This window comes from Xenopus laevis, chromosome 1L (assembly GCF_017654675.1).
Source record: "Xenopus laevis strain J_2021 chromosome 1L, Xenopus_laevis_v10.1, whole genome shotgun sequence".
NCBI lineage: Eukaryota > Metazoa > Chordata > Amphibia > Anura > Pipidae > Xenopus > Xenopus laevis.
Window position 1 is genome coordinate 62,612,322 of NC_054371.1, and position 21,377 is coordinate 62,633,698.

The following is a 21,377-nucleotide window of genomic DNA, read 5'->3' on the forward strand; positions in this document are numbered from 1 at the left end:
CATAGCTAGATAGGCAAATAAGCAAAGCAATACATTATATAAAATAATCAGTGCCACTGACCTCACATCTTACATGGGAACTAACTTAATCCTTATTCACAGAGGATTAATTAAATTAGGATATTAATGTCAATATTTAGGAAAGCATGGACCTGAAGTATTTTAAAGGGAGGGGGTAAAGCCTTCCTAGGCAAATATTTGCTCTTGTAGGCTAACAATGAGAAGAGGAAAGGCAACATTTTCTATTTATACATCACACAGACTCTGAAGCCTGACAATCAATTATGATGCAAAACGCAATCTAGCACTGAGCATCTGTGTCTTTAGGTGTGTTTACCTTCCAGGCACTTTTGGGGGAGTTCTGCTTCTTCCCTTGTTCTCAGACTGGAGTACTTGATCAAACAACTGAGAAGCAAGCCCATACTGCTTGTTTCCAGCAGCCTGCTGTAGACGAAGAGGTTGGGCAGCCTGTTGCTTTACTGGTTTGCCAAAGCCCTTTTGTCCCCTGTAATCCTTTTCTAAAACATTAACAAGGTATATTTCATTTTATAATGGATTTGATGAAGCAACTGCAGACCTTATTGATGAGAATAACAGCAGCAGTTTCTTACCAGGCTGTGCATTTGTTCCACTCGGAAGAGCCTTTTTTTGCTTTTTCCCTGCTACTGTGTTCCAGCCATCTGTACTAATGATTGTCTGAGGAATGGGCTTAAGGTGTTTCAAATGAACAGCATGTCTGTAAAACAAAATAAATCACTTGAAAATTTATAGTTTTTCAGTCAAATCAAGCATTTATGCTGGTTACCAAGGTAATTCATATTGCCATGATACTTTTATATACCTGACTACACTGAGCTATTTGTGCAAATATATACACATATTTATATTAAGTAAATATAAAAATGTACCCAAAATCTCACTCGCACCTTCCAGTTGGTCTTTCAAGTGTAACAACTCTCTGACCCAAACTGGCTTTCAGGCTGAGCACCCCCTACCACTGTTCCAAAAAGTTTGGGAACCACTGCTCTAATGCTTGTGGGTTCGTCTGACAATTACAAAACAAGATTTTTGATACTCACCATTAAGTCTGTTTCTCTCTAGTCGATAGGTGGACACAGGGACCTTAGGGGTTAAGCTCTATCCTCCAGGAGGCAGGTGTGTCTGGATATCCAGCTTAAAGGACCAGTAACGTCAAAAAAGTTTTTAAAAAAATTTGTTTGTATATAACGAAAAAAAAACCCCACCAAGACATATCTAACTTTAAAATCGCAAAGTCTTTATTAAAAAATAACTTACCGAAACTCGGCACGAAGGATCGTTGCCCTGTCACCTTTTCTCAAGAGGAGCGCAAGCATAGTTTCAGTAAGTTATTTTTTTAATAAAGACTTTGTAATTTTAAACTTAGATATGTCTTGGTGTTTTTTCTTCCGTTATATACAAACAAATTTTTTTAAATTAAAATTTGACGATACTGGTCCTTTAACCCCACATGCTGTGTTTATTCCAATCAGTTTGTACCAAAGATACTGCTATAATTACTGAATAATAACCAATAATAATGGCAGAACAATAACAGAAGGAATATTCCCACCTAGACCAATGTGAGATAACACTTTAGGAAAGAAGGATGGTAAAGTTTGTAGAACCGCTTTGTCCTTCAGAAAAATTAGGAAAGGTGCATCGCATGACAGTGCACTCAATTCCGGCACTCCTCTGGCTGAAGAAGTCGCCACCAAAAATACCACCTTTCTGGTAAGTAATGACTTGTAAATGTTGTACTCCCTGAATGAATGTCCGTATGGAATCTAGTGCCAGTTTTGACTGGAATAATACCAATAAGGCTGAAATTTGTACCTTTAGAGAGTTAGGCTTTAGATTTAACTGACGTCCCCTCTGAAGAAATGACAGTATCCTAGGAATTTTGATTTCTAGGAAGGGCAGACCCCCTTCAATACACCAGTTTTGATATGATTGCCATACTCTGTTGTAGGATCTGGAAGATGTTGGTATGCGGGCTTCCAGCATGGTGTAATGACCTCTTCTTTGTTTCAACAGCCAACCCCTCAAAAGGAATAGACTCGGGTTGGGGTGGGTTATTGGACCTTGAAGGAGGAGGTCTGCTCTGGGGGTCAATCGTATCAGCTGATCTATCGACATGTCCTGTAGATCTGAGAACCATGTCCTCCGTGGTCAGTATGGTGCCACCAAAATTAAAGTGAGCTGCGATTATCTGATCTTCTTAAGTACCCGAGGTAACATAGGAAGAGATGTGAAGACATACGCTAGGTTGAACTTGCCAGGTCTGCGTTATTGCGTCCATTCCGGATGATGTCGGATTCTGGCATCGAGAGAAATACTTTGGGACTTTTTGATTGGTTCTGGACGCCAACAGATCTATCTGTGGTCGCCCCTAGTGATGAACTAGTTCCGCAAACACTTCCAGGTGCAACTCCCACTTTTCTGCATCTAAACAATTTCGACTGCGGTAATCCACTTTTGTGTTGGATACCTGGGGATGTGGATTGCGGACAGTCTCACCTTGTTGGATTTATGTACGCCACAGTTGTAGAGTTGCCTGTTTTACCGCTCTTCGTTCCGTTCCAGTATGTTTATCAGAAGTTTGTATTCTTCAGGAGACCATTGTCCTTGTGCTTGAGCTTCCATGTCGCTCCCCATCCACAGAGGATGGCATCCGTGGCTATGACATTCCAGTCAGGTGTCACCCAGGATTGCCCTGTGTTTAGGTTGTTGGGTTTTAACCTCCAGATAAGGGATTTTTTTTTGTCAGTTGAGACAGTGAGAAAATTCGGATAGGGGTCCCCCTTTCCAAACCTCAAGTATTTTCGCCTGTAGGGGACGCATGTGCATCTGTGCAAATGGTATTGCCTCGATTGCTGAGACCATTACCCCTAGTACTCTCATTGCTGCATGGATGGTTGTTTTCAGAGTGTGAAGCAGTCGTTTGACCTGCTCTCTGAGTCTTCTCTGTTTTTCGTGCGGGAGAGATACTAGCCGAGTGATTGTGTTGAATTCCAGTCCCAGGAAGGACATCTGGTGACCGGGAAAGTAAGTTGGATTTGGACCATTTTATGGTCCATCCGAAACTCTGGAGCAAGGATGTCGCTAACTGTAGATCCCCTGTTGCTTCTCCACCGTTCTGAACTTTATAAGTAAGTCGTCCAGGTAGGGTGTGATCGATATCCCTTGCAAACATAGCATTGCTGCCGATACAGCCATCAGTTTGGTGGAAACTCATGGAGCTGCAGCAAGCGGAAGCGCTACAAACTGGTAAGGTTTGTTTGCAAATGCGAATCGAAGGAAGCGGTGATCTGGTGGCCAGATAGGAACATGGAGATATGCGTCCTTTCTATCCAGGGACATCAAAAGTTGATCTTATTCCATTCCCCTGATTATTGATCATAGGGTTTCCATTTTGAATCTGACCGATTGGACAAATTTGTTTAGGAGTTTTGATCCAGCATGGGTATGAATGACCTGTCCTCCTTCGGAACAATGAATGGATTTGAGTAAATTCCAGAGTATCTCTCTTGTGAGGGGACTTATACTATGATTCCCGACCCCTTCATGCTGGAGACACAGTCTAGAAAGGCCTGGGCCTTGAGGATGTTGGAGGGGACTCTGGACATGAAGAATTTGTTGGGGGGACTAGCGAAGAAGTTAAAGGAACAGTAACACCAAAAAATGTAAGTGTTTTAAAGTAATGAAAATATCTTGTACTGTTGCCCTGCACTGGTAAAACTGATGTGTTTGCTTCAGAAACACTACTATAGTTCATATAAACAAGCTGCTGTAAAGCAATGGCGGAAATTGAAAAACGGCTATATGACACAGGTTAACTAATGGATAAAAGACAACACCATTAATCAGACAGAGCTTATTTGCTATCTGCTGTGTAACCTGAGCCTTTTCTCCTTTGAATGGCTGCCCCAATTGCTACACAGCAGCTTATTTATATAAACAATAGTAGTGTTTCTTAAGCAAACAAAGCAGTTTTACCAGTGCTAGGCAACACTGCATTATATTTTCATTACTTTAAAACACTTAATTTTTGACGTTACTATTCCTTTAATGTGATAACCCTCTGATACTCTCTCTTTGACCCAGGCACCTGAAGAGTGGCAGGTCCATGCCTCCTGGAATCGCAGTAACTTGCCCCCTATTTGTTCCCTTGATTCCGGAGGGAGTAGGCTTGCTTTGGGGCTTGTTATTCTTCCATGTTGCTCGTCCCGTCACTTGGTTTGCAGCAAAAGTGTTACCTTTGTGGTGAGTTGCTTCTTCGAGGAAAACGTCCGATTTGGCTTTGGAAAAGACCTTCCTCGTCTGGAGGTCGTGGTTGTTCTACTTTTTGATTGGGGGAGAGAGATGCTCTTCTCCCGTCAGTTGAAAAATATCTTTTCTAATTCTTCGCCAAATAACCGCTGTCTCTTGAATGGAAGTGATATAAGCGATTTCTTAGAGCGAAGATCTGCTGACCAACTTTTAAGCCACAGGGTCCGCATTGCTGCTATTGAGAGCACTGAGGTCCTGGCTGTGGCTTGGGAAGCATCTAATGTAGCGTTGGCCGGATATTTAAATGCTGGGGCATCAGTAACCGGCAATGTGGTAGATTTAGATAATCGTGATACTGGTGCATCTACTACTCGAGGGTTGGACCATTTATCCATAAATTCCTTTGGAAACATATTCTTAGTGGCGTGAAACCTCCGTTCTGGAAAATTCCATTCCTCTTGTATTAAGTTAGTCAGCTGATCATGTGCTAGAAAGCAGGTTGCAGATTTGTGTTGCCTTTTAAACAGGCCTGTGGTCTTGCTCTTCTCTTCCTGTGCTTGCATGACATTAAGTATGTCAAGTACTCCCTTAATAATGGTGTCAATGTCATGTTGTGCATCTTTATCTTTGCTCTCCCCTTGGATCTCTTCCCCCTCTGAAGATGCATCTGATGGAGGAAGTTTCCCTACCTTTGACTGTGAAGAGTTTTGATCTGCTGATGAGGCGTCCAAAATGTTATGTGGAGCAACATCAATCTTAGGGCTATTTGTACTTGCCCGTGTGCCTGTGGCTCAGTTTGGATAACACCTTGCCCAGATTATCAGCAATGGCTGGAAGTCCCTGTAGGGAAGCCAGGGATTGCAAAAGTTGAATGGCCCAAAGTGGTGCTGGGGCCTCTTGTGTGGCATTTCCTCCTTGTGCTTTGGGAAGTGCCCTGCGAGTCTGGATTCCCTGGCTGAGGTAGGTCTTGTTGGTGTTGTGCAGGGAGGCGTACCCTGTTCCCCCGAGCAGGTTCTGCACAGCGGCTCACTCTGACAATTTGTGCAGGCAAAGTATCTTACATGCGCTGCTGCTGGGGCTTTTTCCCCACCCTAGGGAATAAACCCCGTCTTACCTTCTGCCATCTCACAGTATGGCACTGTGGAATAAGCAGGCATGTGGAATGGCTGCTCCCCATCTGCCACTATATCTGCATTCCTGTGCTGCGAGTTCAACCAGCCAGAAGTGTCTGCGGTGCTGTATTTTGCCTGTGAGGCTCCTGTGGTAGCTAATAGCGCAAGGAATATGAGGGGTGGTGCTGGTTCCTAACTTTCACACCTTTGAGCTCTCAAAATGGCTCCTGCTTTGGTGCGCTTAGCGTGAGGCGGGTCCCTTAACAAAAATAGTGCCTCGTACCTGTGCCCTTCCCCGTTGTGGCTCTAGAAGGAGTCGCACCGACCGCATCTTTCCCAGGAGATGCAAGAAGGACCCCCGATGCGAACCGGGGGGGCTGTCTTTAGTAAGGCCTGCTCAGCAGCATGTGTGGTACTGCTGGGCGGAGGAAAGGTGGCGAGAGCGGGAGACCCGGCCCTGCAGTCACGGTACTGTGTGCTGGGGTACGCAGGCTAACATTGAGGCTGAGGGGGCTGAGAGAGGGACCCCCCATCTTACCTGTGGTACCTCTGGCCTCTGTATCCCACTGGTCAGGCCTTCTGTTCCCTGTGGGAAGCAGGTTTGTCTGAGGGGCTCCTTCAGCATTTTCTGGGCTGTGAATTTTGGCCCCGGTGGAGTTCCCTTGTAGGGGGCTACCCTCCAAGATGCAAGGGTTTCTCCTGCTCCTGGGTTGCCCCTGCTGTCCTAATGTGTGTGCTACGGACTATAAAAAAAACTTCTCTATGAGAGGATTGTCCATCCTCCCTTATGCTAATGATTAAGAGTTATCACAAAATGCATTGGGCATTTTTTTTTATTTTGTAATATGTAAATAAAAGTTTTAATTAAACTCCTGGAGCACTTCATGCTTACTTGACAACATAATGCTTCTGAATTTAGGGTACTAATTAAAACTGGCCAAAACTGAAAATGAACATACTTTTCTCCAAGCTCTTCGACAAATACAATAACTGGTCCATTCTCTGTACCAACTTCTTGTATGTGGGCGTTATAAAACTTCCCACTTGGCTCCACGCAAACCTGCAATAAACACATAAATCATTTAAATGATTATACAAAAATATGCAAATTTGAAACATTTATACTTTTAAATTCTTAGACGGTGATGGTGTCAAATCACCTGAAATTCCCTCCACGGATGTCTAAGCCAATCGCCTAAAATTTCTAGTGCAAGGAGTAACTTGGAAGTTTATGTTTCTAATTAATAGTTCCTACTATAACACTTTCATTTCACATTTTAACTATCTCATATTTTGTCACCTCAGCAAACTCAAATGGACACTAACACCCTCTGGTGGTGCATGAGACACAGCCCACTTAATGGCATGCTTATAGGCCAATAATAAAAATGTGAAAACAATGAACAAAAAAATGAAACTAAACAATGTGTGTCAATTTCAGCACTGTTCCCAAGAAGACCACAGCAAGTTAACTAACCAGTTAAATACTAAACCATTATATGTCTCACTAACTAATCCAGCCAAATACTAAACCATTATATATCTCACTAACCTGGCATTTGTCTCCAACGGAATACTGCATGCCAGCAGCAATAGAGAAATCAAGTTTCTGTTGATCTGAAGGAAAAAAAGTTGACAAAACTGAAAATTCAAAAGCAAAAAACAGTAGAGATTTAGTCTACCCATGTCAAACATTTTGTTGCGGAAGTATTTTTTTCAATGTAAGAGGGTATTGTCATAAGCAATTGCATAAACAAGAAACCTCATTTTAGAAAGCCAAAGACTGCATTTCTACCATAAGGCCCCATATGACTTGTGAGGCTATCACAATAGACATCAATAAAACACCATTCTATCTAGCAATAATGTCTGTCTCTAGTGAGACAAAAACTGCAGCTCCTATAACAGGTACAATGCAGATATACAGAGAAGATATAATCTGTAGGTACAAGAAGTATTCGAGTCTATTGAAAAGGAAATATAAGGAATCCATTATATTCCTAGAGCAATTTCTGAAGGTAGTGGATAATGCATGCAGCACTGGGGCCACTTGGCTGAAAGCTAATGAACAGAAACAACTAAACAATAAAAGTAGTTTCCTAGCAAGGACTTGCCTTTCATTGCATTTAATGACTCTTGATATTCTTACCTCTTTGAGTCTTCAGCCAAACCTCATACTCTACATTTCTATAGTGTGATGTGTGAAGTGACCGAAGAATACTTGGTGAGATAGTGGGTTCTACATTTTTCTTTTGTGGACACTGCAGAACATAATGGTTTGAAAGGACAATTAAACACATGAGAAAATCCATACATTGTTTACTACTACTTATCTTAAAAGGACAATTTACATAATCAATTAATTAACTGAGTCATAGTTCTAAAGCTGCAAGTTGGCAGCTCATTGGTCCATGTGTGGGGTGCCAGTGAAGATTAGGGAAGAGGACAGTAACCCACCCTGCAGGACACAGTTTTCATTGCGGCTCTGCTTTATGCCATAAGAATAAAATTCTGAATATTGTGATTGTTCCCTAACCCTACATGACATCGGTCCTCCAAAATTGCACCCCCCTAACTCGACAGCCCACTCATTAAGACAAGGTTGATTTCAATGATTACTTGCAGTAACAAAACTACAATGCAAGTAGCTACAGTTTACAGGCTTAAAACAAAAACAATATAATATAACCCTTACTCATGGGCATTAAGGGAATAAATATCTGGCATTTTGGTGTAAAATAATTTCTTTCCTGCTTAGTGGTTGGCATGAGGAACACAAAACTGGTTCTGAAGAACCATTTTCCAGTACAGAAAGTGGAAGCTACGACTAAATGTATTTTGTAATTTTGTGAAGCTTTTATAAAAAATATGTAAATAGCCATACATATTTTAAAAATCTACAAATGGCCCCTCAATATAAGGGCACCAGATTTTTAGCTATATTTGGCACATTAACATCAATTTATTTCTAAAAAAAAATGTTTGAAATACAGAAAATAGTTAAAAAATATTTAGCAGGAAAGTTGGTCTGATTTATTTAAATAATAAATATATATTTAGCATACCTTATCATCTTTGTGAGATTTAAACCCGTTCATATCAGCAAAATTTGTCTTTATGTGCCTGCAGGAAAACCATTAAAAATGTCAGACATGGACACGAGTGCACACTTAATTTGGTGTGCAAAAGCACTTGGTTGGTTACAATATGCCTTATATGTCATGAACTAGTAACTGACTTCTATTATCCTTATATTTATCAGTAATGGGTATATTAAAACACATACATATTGCTTCCAGAACGTTTACTTGGACAGTAAGTATTACAGCAGTTTTATAAAGTTCCATAAGCTATACAAAAAGCACTTGGTGGGTTACAATATTCCTGTACTACTTAGTGTCAAAGTAATAGTACATCTAAGGAGAGGCCATGTGTTTGTGATGCTGGTGCCATCCTTCTTTTGTTTCATACTATTCATGTGTTTTCCAACAATGAGTACAAAGACCTACTTGGACTAGTAATTGTTCTGGAAGCAATATATGTATGTGATAATATACCCATTACTGATAAATATAAGTATAGTAAAGTCAAAGACTATTTCATGACATATAAGGCATATTATTATTATATTATTCAGAATGCTTATCACGTTCCTAGGCTAAAAATGATACCTAAGTAAAAGGCCAAAGTATGTTTTATCAAATCTAAGTTTTTTATATCATGGAAACAAACTTACTTGGAAACGTCTTCTGCTTCAGATCCTGATCCATCATTGCAATATTCCTCTCCTGTAGTAGTGGAGCCACAAGTGTCTTCATCCACCACATATTTTCCCACGTTTATTCCCATTACTTTTTCATACAGCAGTTCATAAATAATAGCTGAATACAAAGCAAGAGAATTAGATAACAGAAAGTACCAAGTATTGGGGGGGGGGGGATTTGAAAAATGGCCAAAAAAAAAAAAAGTATTTTCTTAAGAATATTATTCTTATTATTTCTAGATTATAAAAAAAACACTTACATTGGCACATAGCGGCAGTCTCAGCAAAACCAATAGGGTAAATTATATCATAATGATTCCCATTAGAAAAACACAGCATTATCTAAAAAAGGAAAGTTAGAAAAGCATTAGCATTCACTCTATGATATATGCTAGTTTAGCTGAACAATTAACATTCTTTCATCCATTTCTTCTGTTAACAGAAGACATTCAGTTAACAGGATACACCAAAACATAAAATGCAACATCAGTAAACTGTTTACTCAATATATATCACAAACTACTTATAACTATATTAAATGATATATTATTATGATTAAATAATATAGTAACTGATTCGTTAAATAATGTATTTTAATTGATTCTAGAACAATATATTAATACCTAATAAGGAGTAAGGCCAATGATTTATCCAGATCATCAAGTCCAAAGATATATTGCAAAACATTCTTTCAAAGTTTAAAAAATTATTCTTTATTTAGCATAAGTATTAAAAAGTAGGCATACAGACCAATTGATGCTCCATCCAATGATTTATCCAGACTATATTACATGTTGACACCGCTCGGGAGTTCAAGTTGTATGCTTCTTTTACCAAGTTATGTAACTTTGTGCATTGGCTTTTGGGCTTTCCTAACAGCTGCGCTGCAAAAAACTTACAGCTCTGTGAACACACCCTACCTACACAGGTTTTTTACTGGACTGGACCAAAGAGACAATGGTGAAAGTCTGTCATTGCAGAAAAGAATGTGATTTAGCAAAAAAAATCACAGTACGTTTCCAATTTGCCAGGCACCTCCAAGTGAGTAATGATCATTAATCTAATACCCCGTGCCAGCAATTCTATTCTTTACATCCTGGCCTGGAGTACTTTTGTGCAGTAAGCAAAACCAACATCTTCTTGTCAGCTCCCTGGTATTCCCTGCATCACCTTGGGCAGACCCTGTGCTGTGCACAAACATAACTGAGGCCAGTGCATTTTCTTACAGGTTGTACATGTAGTTTGCAATTGTTTTATTTTTTTAAAAAAAGCACCATCTTAGGTTAGGAAGAGAGCAATGGTAGTCAAATTGACACCCTCCAATGATTTTTTTTGGTTTTGGTGTCGAACTGACCTTGTCAGTGAACTGTGACTTACGGTAAAACCACTGTTCCTATTTGCCAATGTATTTTGTCTGATTTTGGAATACTTAAGGGTTTGTAATTGTAAATTAGTTACATTAAATGTATATGCCATAGCTCAATTTTTTCTCAATTATGAAGTGGCAGGGGTCCATGAAAACTCTGTTTTCCTTTTCACAACAAACTGCACTAACATGATTTTTAATTAGCTTCACTACTTACCTTTTCTGAAAAGCCATTCTCAGTGACACAAGCAGGGGGGACATTAGGCTCTTGATAAATAATAAAATCTTTCCTTAAAAAAAAACCAAAAAAAAACAGTCAAGTCATGCAACTTTGCTCTGTTGGCTTCTTGCATTACTTTCTGAAAAACAATATGCTACCCAAAAAAATCTATGGGGGTCAGTTGGAACTATCTTTGCTTCATGCAGGCCCTCCAGATATTCCAGTTACTCTACTGTGTAGGCACAAGTCTAAGTCTGTCTAGAGACTATTTTAAAAGGCAGGTTAGACAGCTGTGCAGCACTGTGCTAGAAATCATCTTTGGCCAATGCATTTTTTTCTCAAAAGGGCACTACCCAGGAAATGCACTGGAGGGTTATTGACACCCCTAATTAATTTTAGGTTTCCTTGTCATCTAGCATGATGATCACTGCTTTCACCTTCTGTTTGGAAAGGATATGTAAACATTATAAAAACTGAATGTAAAATGAATACCTTCTACCTTCTGGTATTGCAACTAAAGCAAGATAAAATGTATCACAAGACTAAAGCATTACATTTCTATATGATAACTGAAAAACATCAAAACATGTTTAGAAACTCATGCACACACATAAGCATCTTACTTGAACATAAGAGATAGGGCACTTATTTCCACTTGGCCAACCCACTCCTGTACAAAAGGAATAGAAGTTGTTTTAAAATTCTGCAAATATGCATACTCCTTGCGTATATGAGTTTTACAACATAAGTGGGCAATATAAAGAATATATTTCAAACCATAAGAAATTAAAACTAATCATAATGCATTTCATTTGAGAAGACACTTTGATTAACTTACATATCCTTTTCCATAGCTAAAATAAACTGCTAATAATCACATGCAAATGACAAAAAGAACAGAGCAGAAAGTACTGCTTGTCAAATGTTTATTTTAATTAGAATGCAGACACAGGAAAATATTAGTAAGCAGGACTGAAAGAAGACGGGGCTTATGACTTGCGTCACTTATATTGTGACATATTTGAAAAATGAAAGCATAATGGGTGGATCATCTGATAACATTCTATGTTCATACCAATAGGTTCCCTGGAAGCACTGTATCAATGTTGTTGTTTTTCTCTAGGTACAGTTGTAATCTTTCTCTTACATGTTCCAAAAATTTTTTTGGAATCGAGCTTCTGTGTTAATACAATTCACATTGAAGAGAAAGGATAATTTGGAAATAAAGAAATTGGAAGGAGATATATAAATAGGAAGAAGATCCATCCTTTGCCACTGCTGACATAATAATCAATAGCTATTTACTGCCTTTAGATAGTCTGGAGGGAAATCGCATTGTGAGTCCCAAGATAGCTTGTTAAAGGGGTGGTTCACCTTTAAGTTAACTTTTAATGTGGTATAGAATGGCCAGTTCTAAGCAACTTTTCAGTTGGTCTTCACTGTTTATTTTCCAGCTTTCAAATGGTGGTCACTGATCCCATCTAAAAACCAAATGCTATGTAAGGCTACAAATTTATTGTTGCTACTTTTTATTACTCATCTTTCTATTCAGTGCCTGTCCTATTCATAATTCAATCTCTGTTTCAAATCAATGCAGGGTGGCTAGAGTAATTTCGACCCTAGCAACTAGATTGCTGAAAATGCAAACTGCAGACCTGCTGAATAAAATATATATAACAAAAATCACAAATAAAATATGAAAATGAATTGCAAATTCTCTCAATTTCACTATACTAATTATACAAAATAAATCGTCGAACATAAATATAAACACATTTCTTTGCCCTGTGAAATCTAATGATGCAAATATAATCTTATATAATCAAATATAATCTTCTTCTGGCAAACTTCTTCAACTATATTAAGTAAAGTACATTATAGGATAAACAATTGCACAATACCTGTGGATTTTCAAGACTTTTTAGATAGTCTTCAAAGGATCCCTCGATAAACTGTAAAACAAACAGAATCTGTTAGCTTTTAGCAACCTGTCATAAATGCCCATAGGGCGAACCAATCTATAGCCCTTCATTTGTTTAACTGCAACTAAAAAAAAACAAAAAACCTTTGGTAAGTACAACAACAGTAGTCCAATAACAAGTGGAGGGCAACAGGTAAAATCTGGATAATATTATTTTAAGTCAAAACAGACAAAACTACAGTTTGCATGGAGTGGGTACGTCTTCCCTGTGTATAAGTGCTCCTGTGCCTTTACAGGCAGGTTAAAGGATAAGGAAACACACATTTTAGTTTTTGGCCACTTTATTTAGTATTCACAGTTGATATTTCTAGTCAAGAAGCATCTGATTGAATTATAGAAAATATCTATGTATTTACAGGCAGAGTAACGCTTAGCAAAAAAGTGCTCAAGGCTGAAAAAAAAAATGGGTTATGTAATTACCGCTTCATACTGTCCACGATTTTCTCGTAAATATTTTATACAGGATTTTCTTATCTTCAGATGTTCTGACTGCGAGTGCATAGCCTACAAGAAAAAAGTCATATTGTAGAAAACAAAAAACATTTATATGAAATATTCTCACAAAATGAGGACATTATTTTAAGCACATTTCTAATTATTCAGGAGTAGAGCTCAATCAAAAACCAGCTTCAACGCGACAGATTTTCATATGTTACATTGGAACATCAATTTTACATCCCCTGATTCTAAGTTTCCCTCATCTTACATTGTTGTTTTTTGGTCCCACCTATTTATTATGCATAATACATTTCCCTGGTCCCCTGAAAAACATAAAATTGGGGTTCTACTGTATTTTTTAAATCTGTTAAGGGGCGCATATAAATCTAATCCTAGTTTTATTTACAGAGCCCTGACACTCTAGTGCACTGACACAGCTGAGTGGAACAGCATGGGGCACCAATTCCTCCATTACCAGAGAAGTGGTGCATTAAAGGAGGAATATATCCCCTTTTTTTAAACATTAGTTTCTTCAATGGGGCATGCCCTAAATACTTTTTGCATATTGCTTTAACAAATAAAGATCTACAGTTTTTGTAATTTATTACACTAAACAGGTTCAGTATCATCCCAACTTTGTGTTCTTACTAGCACAGTCAAAACAAATAACCAGTCCACTGAGATGCCCCCTTTATGATGTGCTGCTCCGAAGGATCAGGAAGCTGGAATGGGACTTGTTCTACTTTTTTAGTGTTTACCCTTTTTAGTGCAAGGAATAACAAAATCCATAAATATTTCTTAAAGGAGAATTAAAGCTTAACTAATGAAGGGCAGATATATGGTATACCAGCCCTAGGCAAACACAACCCTTTAACAGTAAAGATCTGTGCATTCAAAGATGCCCCAGTGGCTCCCCATTTTCTTTTCTGCTGATTCACTGCACATACTCTGTGCTGCTGTTACTTACCTGATCTTAGGGACCGACGCACAGTATACCAAATACATATCACATAAATGTCACCATATAAGACTGATTAATAAATAATTCATATTATTGGTACATGACAGCTAAGAAACCAGCACAATTAGCATCTGAATTTAATAAGAATAGTAACATCAGCTAATATGACAGGCAAACCTAATTTTCTGCTTGATGACAATCCCAAAAGCCCACTGAGCATGTGTGTGTCACAGACACTCCTAACCAAAGCCTAAGGTGGGAAACTCCTGTGACAAGTTTGAAGGCCTGGATCATTACTACTATAGAGATGCTGAAACTTTAGGCTGGTGCAATAAGTTCAGTATATGAAATATGGCATTTCTAACCATATTCATTTCAAGTGTTCAGTTCTCCTGTAATTAAAACAATAGGCATGTTCAGCACAAGCCCTATACATTGAACTTGTGCTGAAAAAGGGCATATACTGTTACTGTAACTACAGACAATACAGTGTGCCATTTTAGTACAAAAGTCACAAGCTCTGGGCACCGTGTACATGAATTTATGGCTGGTGGAATAAAAAGAATTGTACAATGTTATACAAACAAAACAATATGTATTTGTGTAAAAACAGTTTTTTATGTAGCACATTGCTAGATAAATACAAGTGATCCTGTTATCACTAAATGTAGTGTGGGCAACACAATATTATTAGGCCCTGTCCACTTTCTGCAGACAGATAGAAACACCTTATACAGAGTCAGTGGGTACTGGAACACCAAGTACATTTTAGGCAGCGAGAAGCAGTTCATAATAATATCCAAAATCCATTATATAAAGTGAGAAGAAGTAAGAACAGGCAACGGAAGTATATTATACAGTAAAAGGCAGAAATCCCAAATATATGATATGCACTGAGAGGCTGGGGGCACTAGCAACCCAAGCTTTTCGAAGGGTTAATAAAGGATAAGATACTGGACTTCATAGCAAATCATAATACTATGAGTTTGTGCCAGCATGGTTTTATGCGTAATAGATCTTGCCATCTATTATCCTCTTCTTATGCTCGCTGTTTAAACCCCATTCGTCCCATTTCTCTTTACAGTAATAACTGGTAGTCAGTGGAGCTGCTGGATACAAGACTGAATGATAGTTGCGAATGACATCTTCCCACATTACAAAACCAAGCTCATTGTTAACAGAAAACCTTGCACAGCAGTCGACTGGCAATGTGCACTCCTCTGAACACAGCGTGACATGATTTCGTAGAGATTGTCCAAAACAGATGCACGCTGAATTCAGAAGAGCCCCAAAGTGTTTGATAAGGCAATGCCTGGGTTTGCAGGGAAACTATTCATTGCAGGTATTACCAACGATCATTCTATCCAGCATCCCCACTATCTTCCAGTGATTCACATTAAAATTAAATTCAAGATAACATTTTGGGGGGGGGGGGATTCAACTAATCAGATGAGGCCACCCTTTCCACAAGGTGAGACCTTCGGGCCCATATTTATGCCACTGGTACATTAGTACACAGGTTGAAGACCTCCAGACTAGAACTAATTCTGAGCTTTTTGTAGAACGGGTTTCAAGATAACAGATTCCATACCTGTATGTATGTATGTATGTATGTATGTATGTATGTATGTATGTATGTATGTATGTATGTATGTATGTATGTATGTATATATATATGTATATATGTATATATGTATATATGTATATATGTATATATATATATATATATATATATATATATATATATATATATATATATATATATACACGGGGGGGCAACAGACAGAAATTTTGGATGCATACTCTACAGACACTGCATCCGAAAGGACTCAACAGGGAATATGATTTTTATTTTATCAATACTAATTTTTTTGTATGTAAAATAATTGATACCATGTAAGAAATAGGTGTGTCTATGTTATGGGACATGTTAAATAGGATATGATGTCACTGTGAGATTCAATGCTTGATAAAGGGGTGGGAGCTCCGAAACATTGCATGTTTGCATGATTACCTGGATTCTGGTAAAATTTAATTTTTTCTTTACCTTGAATTGGTCTGGACTTTTTTGTTGTATATATAATTTGTCCATGTAAGTGGACTAAGTCACGGATGGGTTAAGTGCTCCACTCTACTTTTGTACAGAAAGTATATATATATATATATATATATATATATATATATATATATATATATATATATATATATATATATATATATATATATATATATATATATATATATATATATTTATCTGAAAACCCGTTATCCAAAAAGCTAGGAATTGCGTAATGGCAATCTCCCATAGACTCCGTATTATCCAAATAATCCACATTTTTAAAATGGATTTTCTTTTTCTCTGTAATAATATAACCGTACCTTGTACTTAATCCAAACTAAGATACAATTATTCCTTATTGGAAGCAAAAACAGTCTCTTGGGTTTATTTAATGCTTACATGATTTTCTAGTAGACATAAGGGAGGAAAATATCAATTACAGAAAGATCTGTTATCCAGAAAATCCCAAATCCAAAACATTTTGGATAAAAGGTCCCCTAACTGTATATGCATAATTAGTTTGAGAACCTAATCCAAGGCATCTGAAGCATTCCTTCTGCTAATGATATCCACAGAAACACCTGGGAGCTAGAAACTGGCAGAGACTACTGTAACGCAAGGCAAAGTCCAGCCATAGCACTCTGAGGCTGACGTCAGCAACATTCTGCATTTAAAAAATGATGCCTTAGGAAAGTACAGACAAGGTGGTACAAGAATTGTAACAGATAATATTGCACAGCTGGAGCATTTTTGAAGATGCCGCTGGCAATAAGAATATATGCAGCTATAGAACAGGCATCCAAAATGGCAGGTCAGACTGGTGATTGCTGTTAATAATGGAAAATTCGAAGCTCAGATTCAGAACACAGTCTAAATAATTTTACCAGCATTCAAGGCTATGAGTAGAAGACAGAAAATTCGCAAATAAAATTTGAATGATGCCTAGGCATCAAAATGTGCAGTATGTGCTGAGGAGCTAAAGTGGGCAATTCAAGGCTTTTTCAATAACAGATCCCATATATGGAATATAGTAGACTGGCCAGTCACTAATCACTGAATGTGAATATTAAAAGGTCTAATTACACATAGATTTTTCTCATTTTAACTCAACAAAGTATTTTATCTAGAAACAAATAGGGCATACAACCAAGAAAACCCTGAACCGTTGGTCAAACTAAACAGATACGGTGGTTTGCTCTCAGTACAAAGGAATGTATCACAAGAGGCCTCAGCAGAGAATCCTTAAAAGCCACCAAGATGCTGGCTGACTGATTGATTATCAATCCCGCCCAGTGCCTGCACTATTAAAGGCAATACCTGTATGTGGCTTACTGTGAATACTGCCCTACATCACCCCTGCACAGCACAGCTTAAAATGGGAATTGTACACCCTAGGCAATAACCTATACACTGACAATTAGGCATCCCTAAGAATGTAAAATTCCTTCTGACATGCTGCATGAAAACAACTGCAATGTTTAATGCGTCCAAGCACTTCTCTTCTTTGGTCTATTTTTCAGCCTCTCGATAGACTGTGTCCTATTTACCTTATTGTACACCCTCTTCTATTTACCTTATATGGTGACTTCCAAAACCCTTTTGGATTGCTAAGAAAAGAAAGAACTGGCAACCAGACAGATATTTAATTTTCAAGAGGCTCAGAATTTTATGTGACAACCAATCACAATCTATTTTGAAATATCACTGCTTATATCAGACTAAAATGTAAACATCCCCAAATCAAGGAAAAAAAGGGGGTGAGGCATTAGTAGTGTGAATTGATACTGAAATGCAGAACAATATGTTTAGAATATGTAAAAGGGACAAGGTCCCACAGAGGCTAGTGAAGAGTGACAGGGCCATGCGGAGGTTAATGAAGGGTGATAGGGCCACAAAGAGGTTAGCGAAGGGTGACAGGGTCACGCTGAGGCCAGTGAAGGGTGATAGGGCCATGAAGAGGATAAAGGTCATAGCAAAGGGGCACTGAAAAGCAACAAGGTCACACAGAGAGCATTAAAGAATGATGGGTGTGGTAAGAGGCTGGTGAAGAGGGTCTGGCTAGGGCCAGCAAAGAGGCAGGGTAAGAGGGAGGGGTGAGTCAGAGGCAGGGTAAGAGGGACGGGTGCAGTCAGAGGCAGGGTTAGAGGGAAGGTGCAGTCAGAGGCAGGGTAAGACACAACGGTGGTGTCAAAGGCCAGCTAAGAGGGAAGGGTAGAATCAGAAGCCAGTAAAAGTGGAGGGGTGGGTCCAGAGGCTGGAAAAAGGGAGGTATGTCACCAAAATGGGAGGGAAGCTGGTATAAAAGCAAGGGAGTTTAAGAACTAATAAAGAGCAACGGGCAGATAAAAGGGGCTGTGAAGAGTGATATTTGTGCCGAGAGGACAGAAAGGAGTTGTAGATGTCTCTCAAAGAGGGGGAAACTATAGTCCATGAACAACAAGGAATAACAAAATGGAATGGATGTGAGCAGGGCCCTGTCAAACTAATTTTATTAGTCAGTACTTGTTTCTTAAACCCTTATTTGCTATAAATTGATTATGTGATGCATCAATATGCTGGTGTTATATGAACAACAACAAAGGGTGTAAAAAGAGGTCTTTCAATTATCTGAAAATACAAACTAATGTAGTAAAAAGTCTAAGTCTACAAACAAGGAAAGATGTGAAGAAACGTCACATAGTTACATGTGTGTGATGCAGTATATCAACAGGTGGGAGCCCAAGTCTGAGAATGAAAATAAATACAATGGGAAATTTGTGACTCGTTACCGATGTAACAAAACAATTCAGAACTAGCACAGATTTGGCAAGAATCTGGAAAGTGTGACCAGTGAAAGAGGAGGTCTGGGAACAGAAGCTGGTGTGAGGTGCTGTCTGGAATGAGAGTTATGAGAACCAGTTTAAGGATAGTCATAGAAGTCCTGAAACAGAGGAGACAGGTATAAGGGATACGAATAAAGTCAAGAACAAAGAAAGGTTGAGATACAGTTTCTGTGAGCCAGACGGGTAGAATAAGAAGTTCATAAGGAGAGTACAAAATCTGAGCAGTTAGAACAGAGACAGTAGCAGACATGTGGGGATGTCCAGGAACTGAGGCAGGAGAACTGACAGTTGTGTGGGGCAGTCTGGGAATTAGGGATGCTCCGATTCATCCCTACTGGGAATAGGTACAGGTTTCACGTGAAGTCAATAACATTGAAAGAGAAATAATCACAGAAGTCAGCAGCAGCAGCAGTCTGGGAATAGTGACAGGTGGGAGGAGAGGTCCCAAGACTGTGATAGCTGTGAGAAACAGTGAAAGGTGAGAGAAGCAGTCACAGATGTTAAGAACAATAAGAAAAAAGGAGACAGTGAAAGGTGTGTAGTTGACCTGTCTGAGATTATATTATATATTCACCTAGAAATTCACAGGTGAGCAAGAGTAAGTACAGGGACAATGCCATTGTGTAACATCACTGACCAGCACACAATTATCAGGTGTGTGAGGTTTTCTATGTAGACAAGAGGACACACAGATGGTGGCAAGTTTAGGTGCTAAATTTGTGGAGTGAGCAGACTTTGTGATGGTGGGAGTGAAGAACAGAATAATGACTGCAAGTGTATGGAATGTAGCAGCTGGATGGGCTGGGAGGTGGACAGCTATTTGCTCAGTAAAGCTGGCCATAGACGCAAAGATCCTCGAACGATCGGACGTCGCCATCTCCCGACCTGCCACTAACCATTCAGATCAAATAAAGTAGTAAAAGAACAGATCAGCCAATGTTCTGCCCCTGAACATAGTTATGTACGATAGTTATGTCCGAGCAGAGCTAGTCTCCCACTGAAAATCGATCGGCAGCCGACAGAAATTTTCTAACCTGTCCGATCGACCCAACGACCGATCTCCGACGGACGAAAAATGTCGGGACTCTCCACACTTGGATCCTCGATTCGTACGACCGGATCTTTGCGTCTATGGCCAGCTTAAAGCAACAGTAGTGTTAGTCCAAAGAAAGGTGTGTCACACTATAGTACACACTCTGATCCCTTTTACACCATAAACACCCAGGATGCAATGCAGTGGTGTCCAGCCCTTGGCCCTACATCTGTAGTGAAACTATAGTACCCACCAGCACACACCCCCTTTGGTGCAGCAGTAGCATGAGGCTGGACACGTGACTCACAGGCAGCACACACTTATTGAATTATAGGGGGACGTTCTCGTTATTACCTGCTCGGCCACAGCCCTGAATAGACACGAGCCGTCCTTCGCTATCTTCTTCCTGTACAGCCCCTCGGATCTCAGATAGGAGTCCATGGCAGCTTCATCCTTACTGCAGGCAACGGTGCCCTTTTCTCCCTGCCCATCCATGGCTGCCCACCTCCCGCCGGAAAGCAAAGAGTGAAGCTAAAGCGCACACTAGCAGGCTGGCCCTTATCTAGCCCGCATGGCAGAGGGACTGTGTGGCAGGAGGAGAGGGGCTCTATTAGTCTGGGTGTGGAGGGCATGAGACAGAGGGGCACACACGGGTCTCCACGTGCAGCAGCACCTGATGGAAGTGACAGACAGGGCCCCCTGCTAGTGTAGAGCGGCCAGCAAAGCTCTCCCGTTCATGTCTCTCGCCTGCGCTAGTAGCTGCAAACAAAGCAAGCGCAGTGACACAACAGACCTGAAACGAAAGTGCTCCCAGAAACAAAAGTTTTGTTTTCAGTTTAGCAGAGTGAGGGGCAGGGCGCTGAGAGGTCTGTGCGTGCGGGAGGGGGCGGAGCCGGAAGTGCCGGGATCACCTTGGACAGGCGCAGAGTCTCTCTCAGTCAGGACTACATGTCCCAGGCGCACACTGTGTGGAGCGTATTACTTGTCAACGGCGCCATCACAACAACATCGCTAATGTCATATCATATTTCTGTCATAATAAACCATTACCTGTTTGTCACAAGCTGACTCCTTCTTTATACGTCTCCCTGACGCACAACCCACTGCAATGCCTTGTCTGGCTTGAGACAAGGAACGAACCCTCTCATAAAAGACACTCGTGAAGTCATGAAATCACATTCTAAGAAACTTGACTCCAATACACATCGATGACAGTCAATGATTGTAATGTTATCTGTTAGTGTGATTGCGTCTGAAAGTTGGTTCATGTTGAAGTAAAATCCAACTTTTTCACATACCTGAAAATAAAAAGCTACTATGGGAATGGGAGTC

General features: G+C 39.6%; 1 protein-coding gene across 1 annotated transcript in view; it reads right to left on the reverse strand.

Annotated features, from left to right (window-relative positions):
* The window catches only part of otud4.L (OTU deubiquitinase 4 L homeolog), a 36,648-nt gene extending 15,637 nt beyond the window's left edge, over window positions 1–21,011 (reverse strand). Inside the window, exons 1-13 of the mRNA XM_041589605.1 lie at window positions 20,400–21,011; window positions 13,153–13,236; window positions 12,653–12,703; window positions 11,375–11,421; window positions 10,749–10,821; window positions 9,426–9,507; window positions 9,139–9,283; window positions 8,468–8,525; window positions 7,552–7,663; window positions 6,955–7,019; window positions 6,362–6,462; window positions 612–736; window positions 338–518 (exon numbers count right to left, since the gene is read on the reverse strand). Coding sequence (XP_041445539.1) covers window positions 338–518; window positions 612–736; window positions 6,362–6,462; window positions 6,955–7,019; window positions 7,552–7,663; window positions 8,468–8,525; window positions 9,139–9,283; window positions 9,426–9,507; window positions 10,749–10,821; window positions 11,375–11,421; window positions 12,653–12,703; window positions 13,153–13,236; window positions 20,400–20,540 — 1,265 coding nt within the window. The 5' untranslated portion in view covers window positions 20,541–21,011. The remainder of the gene's footprint in view (window positions 1–337; window positions 519–611; window positions 737–6,361; window positions 6,463–6,954; window positions 7,020–7,551; window positions 7,664–8,467; window positions 8,526–9,138; window positions 9,284–9,425; window positions 9,508–10,748; window positions 10,822–11,374; window positions 11,422–12,652; window positions 12,704–13,152; window positions 13,237–20,399) is intronic.
* Between the last annotated feature and the right edge of the window lie 366 nt (window positions 21,012–21,377).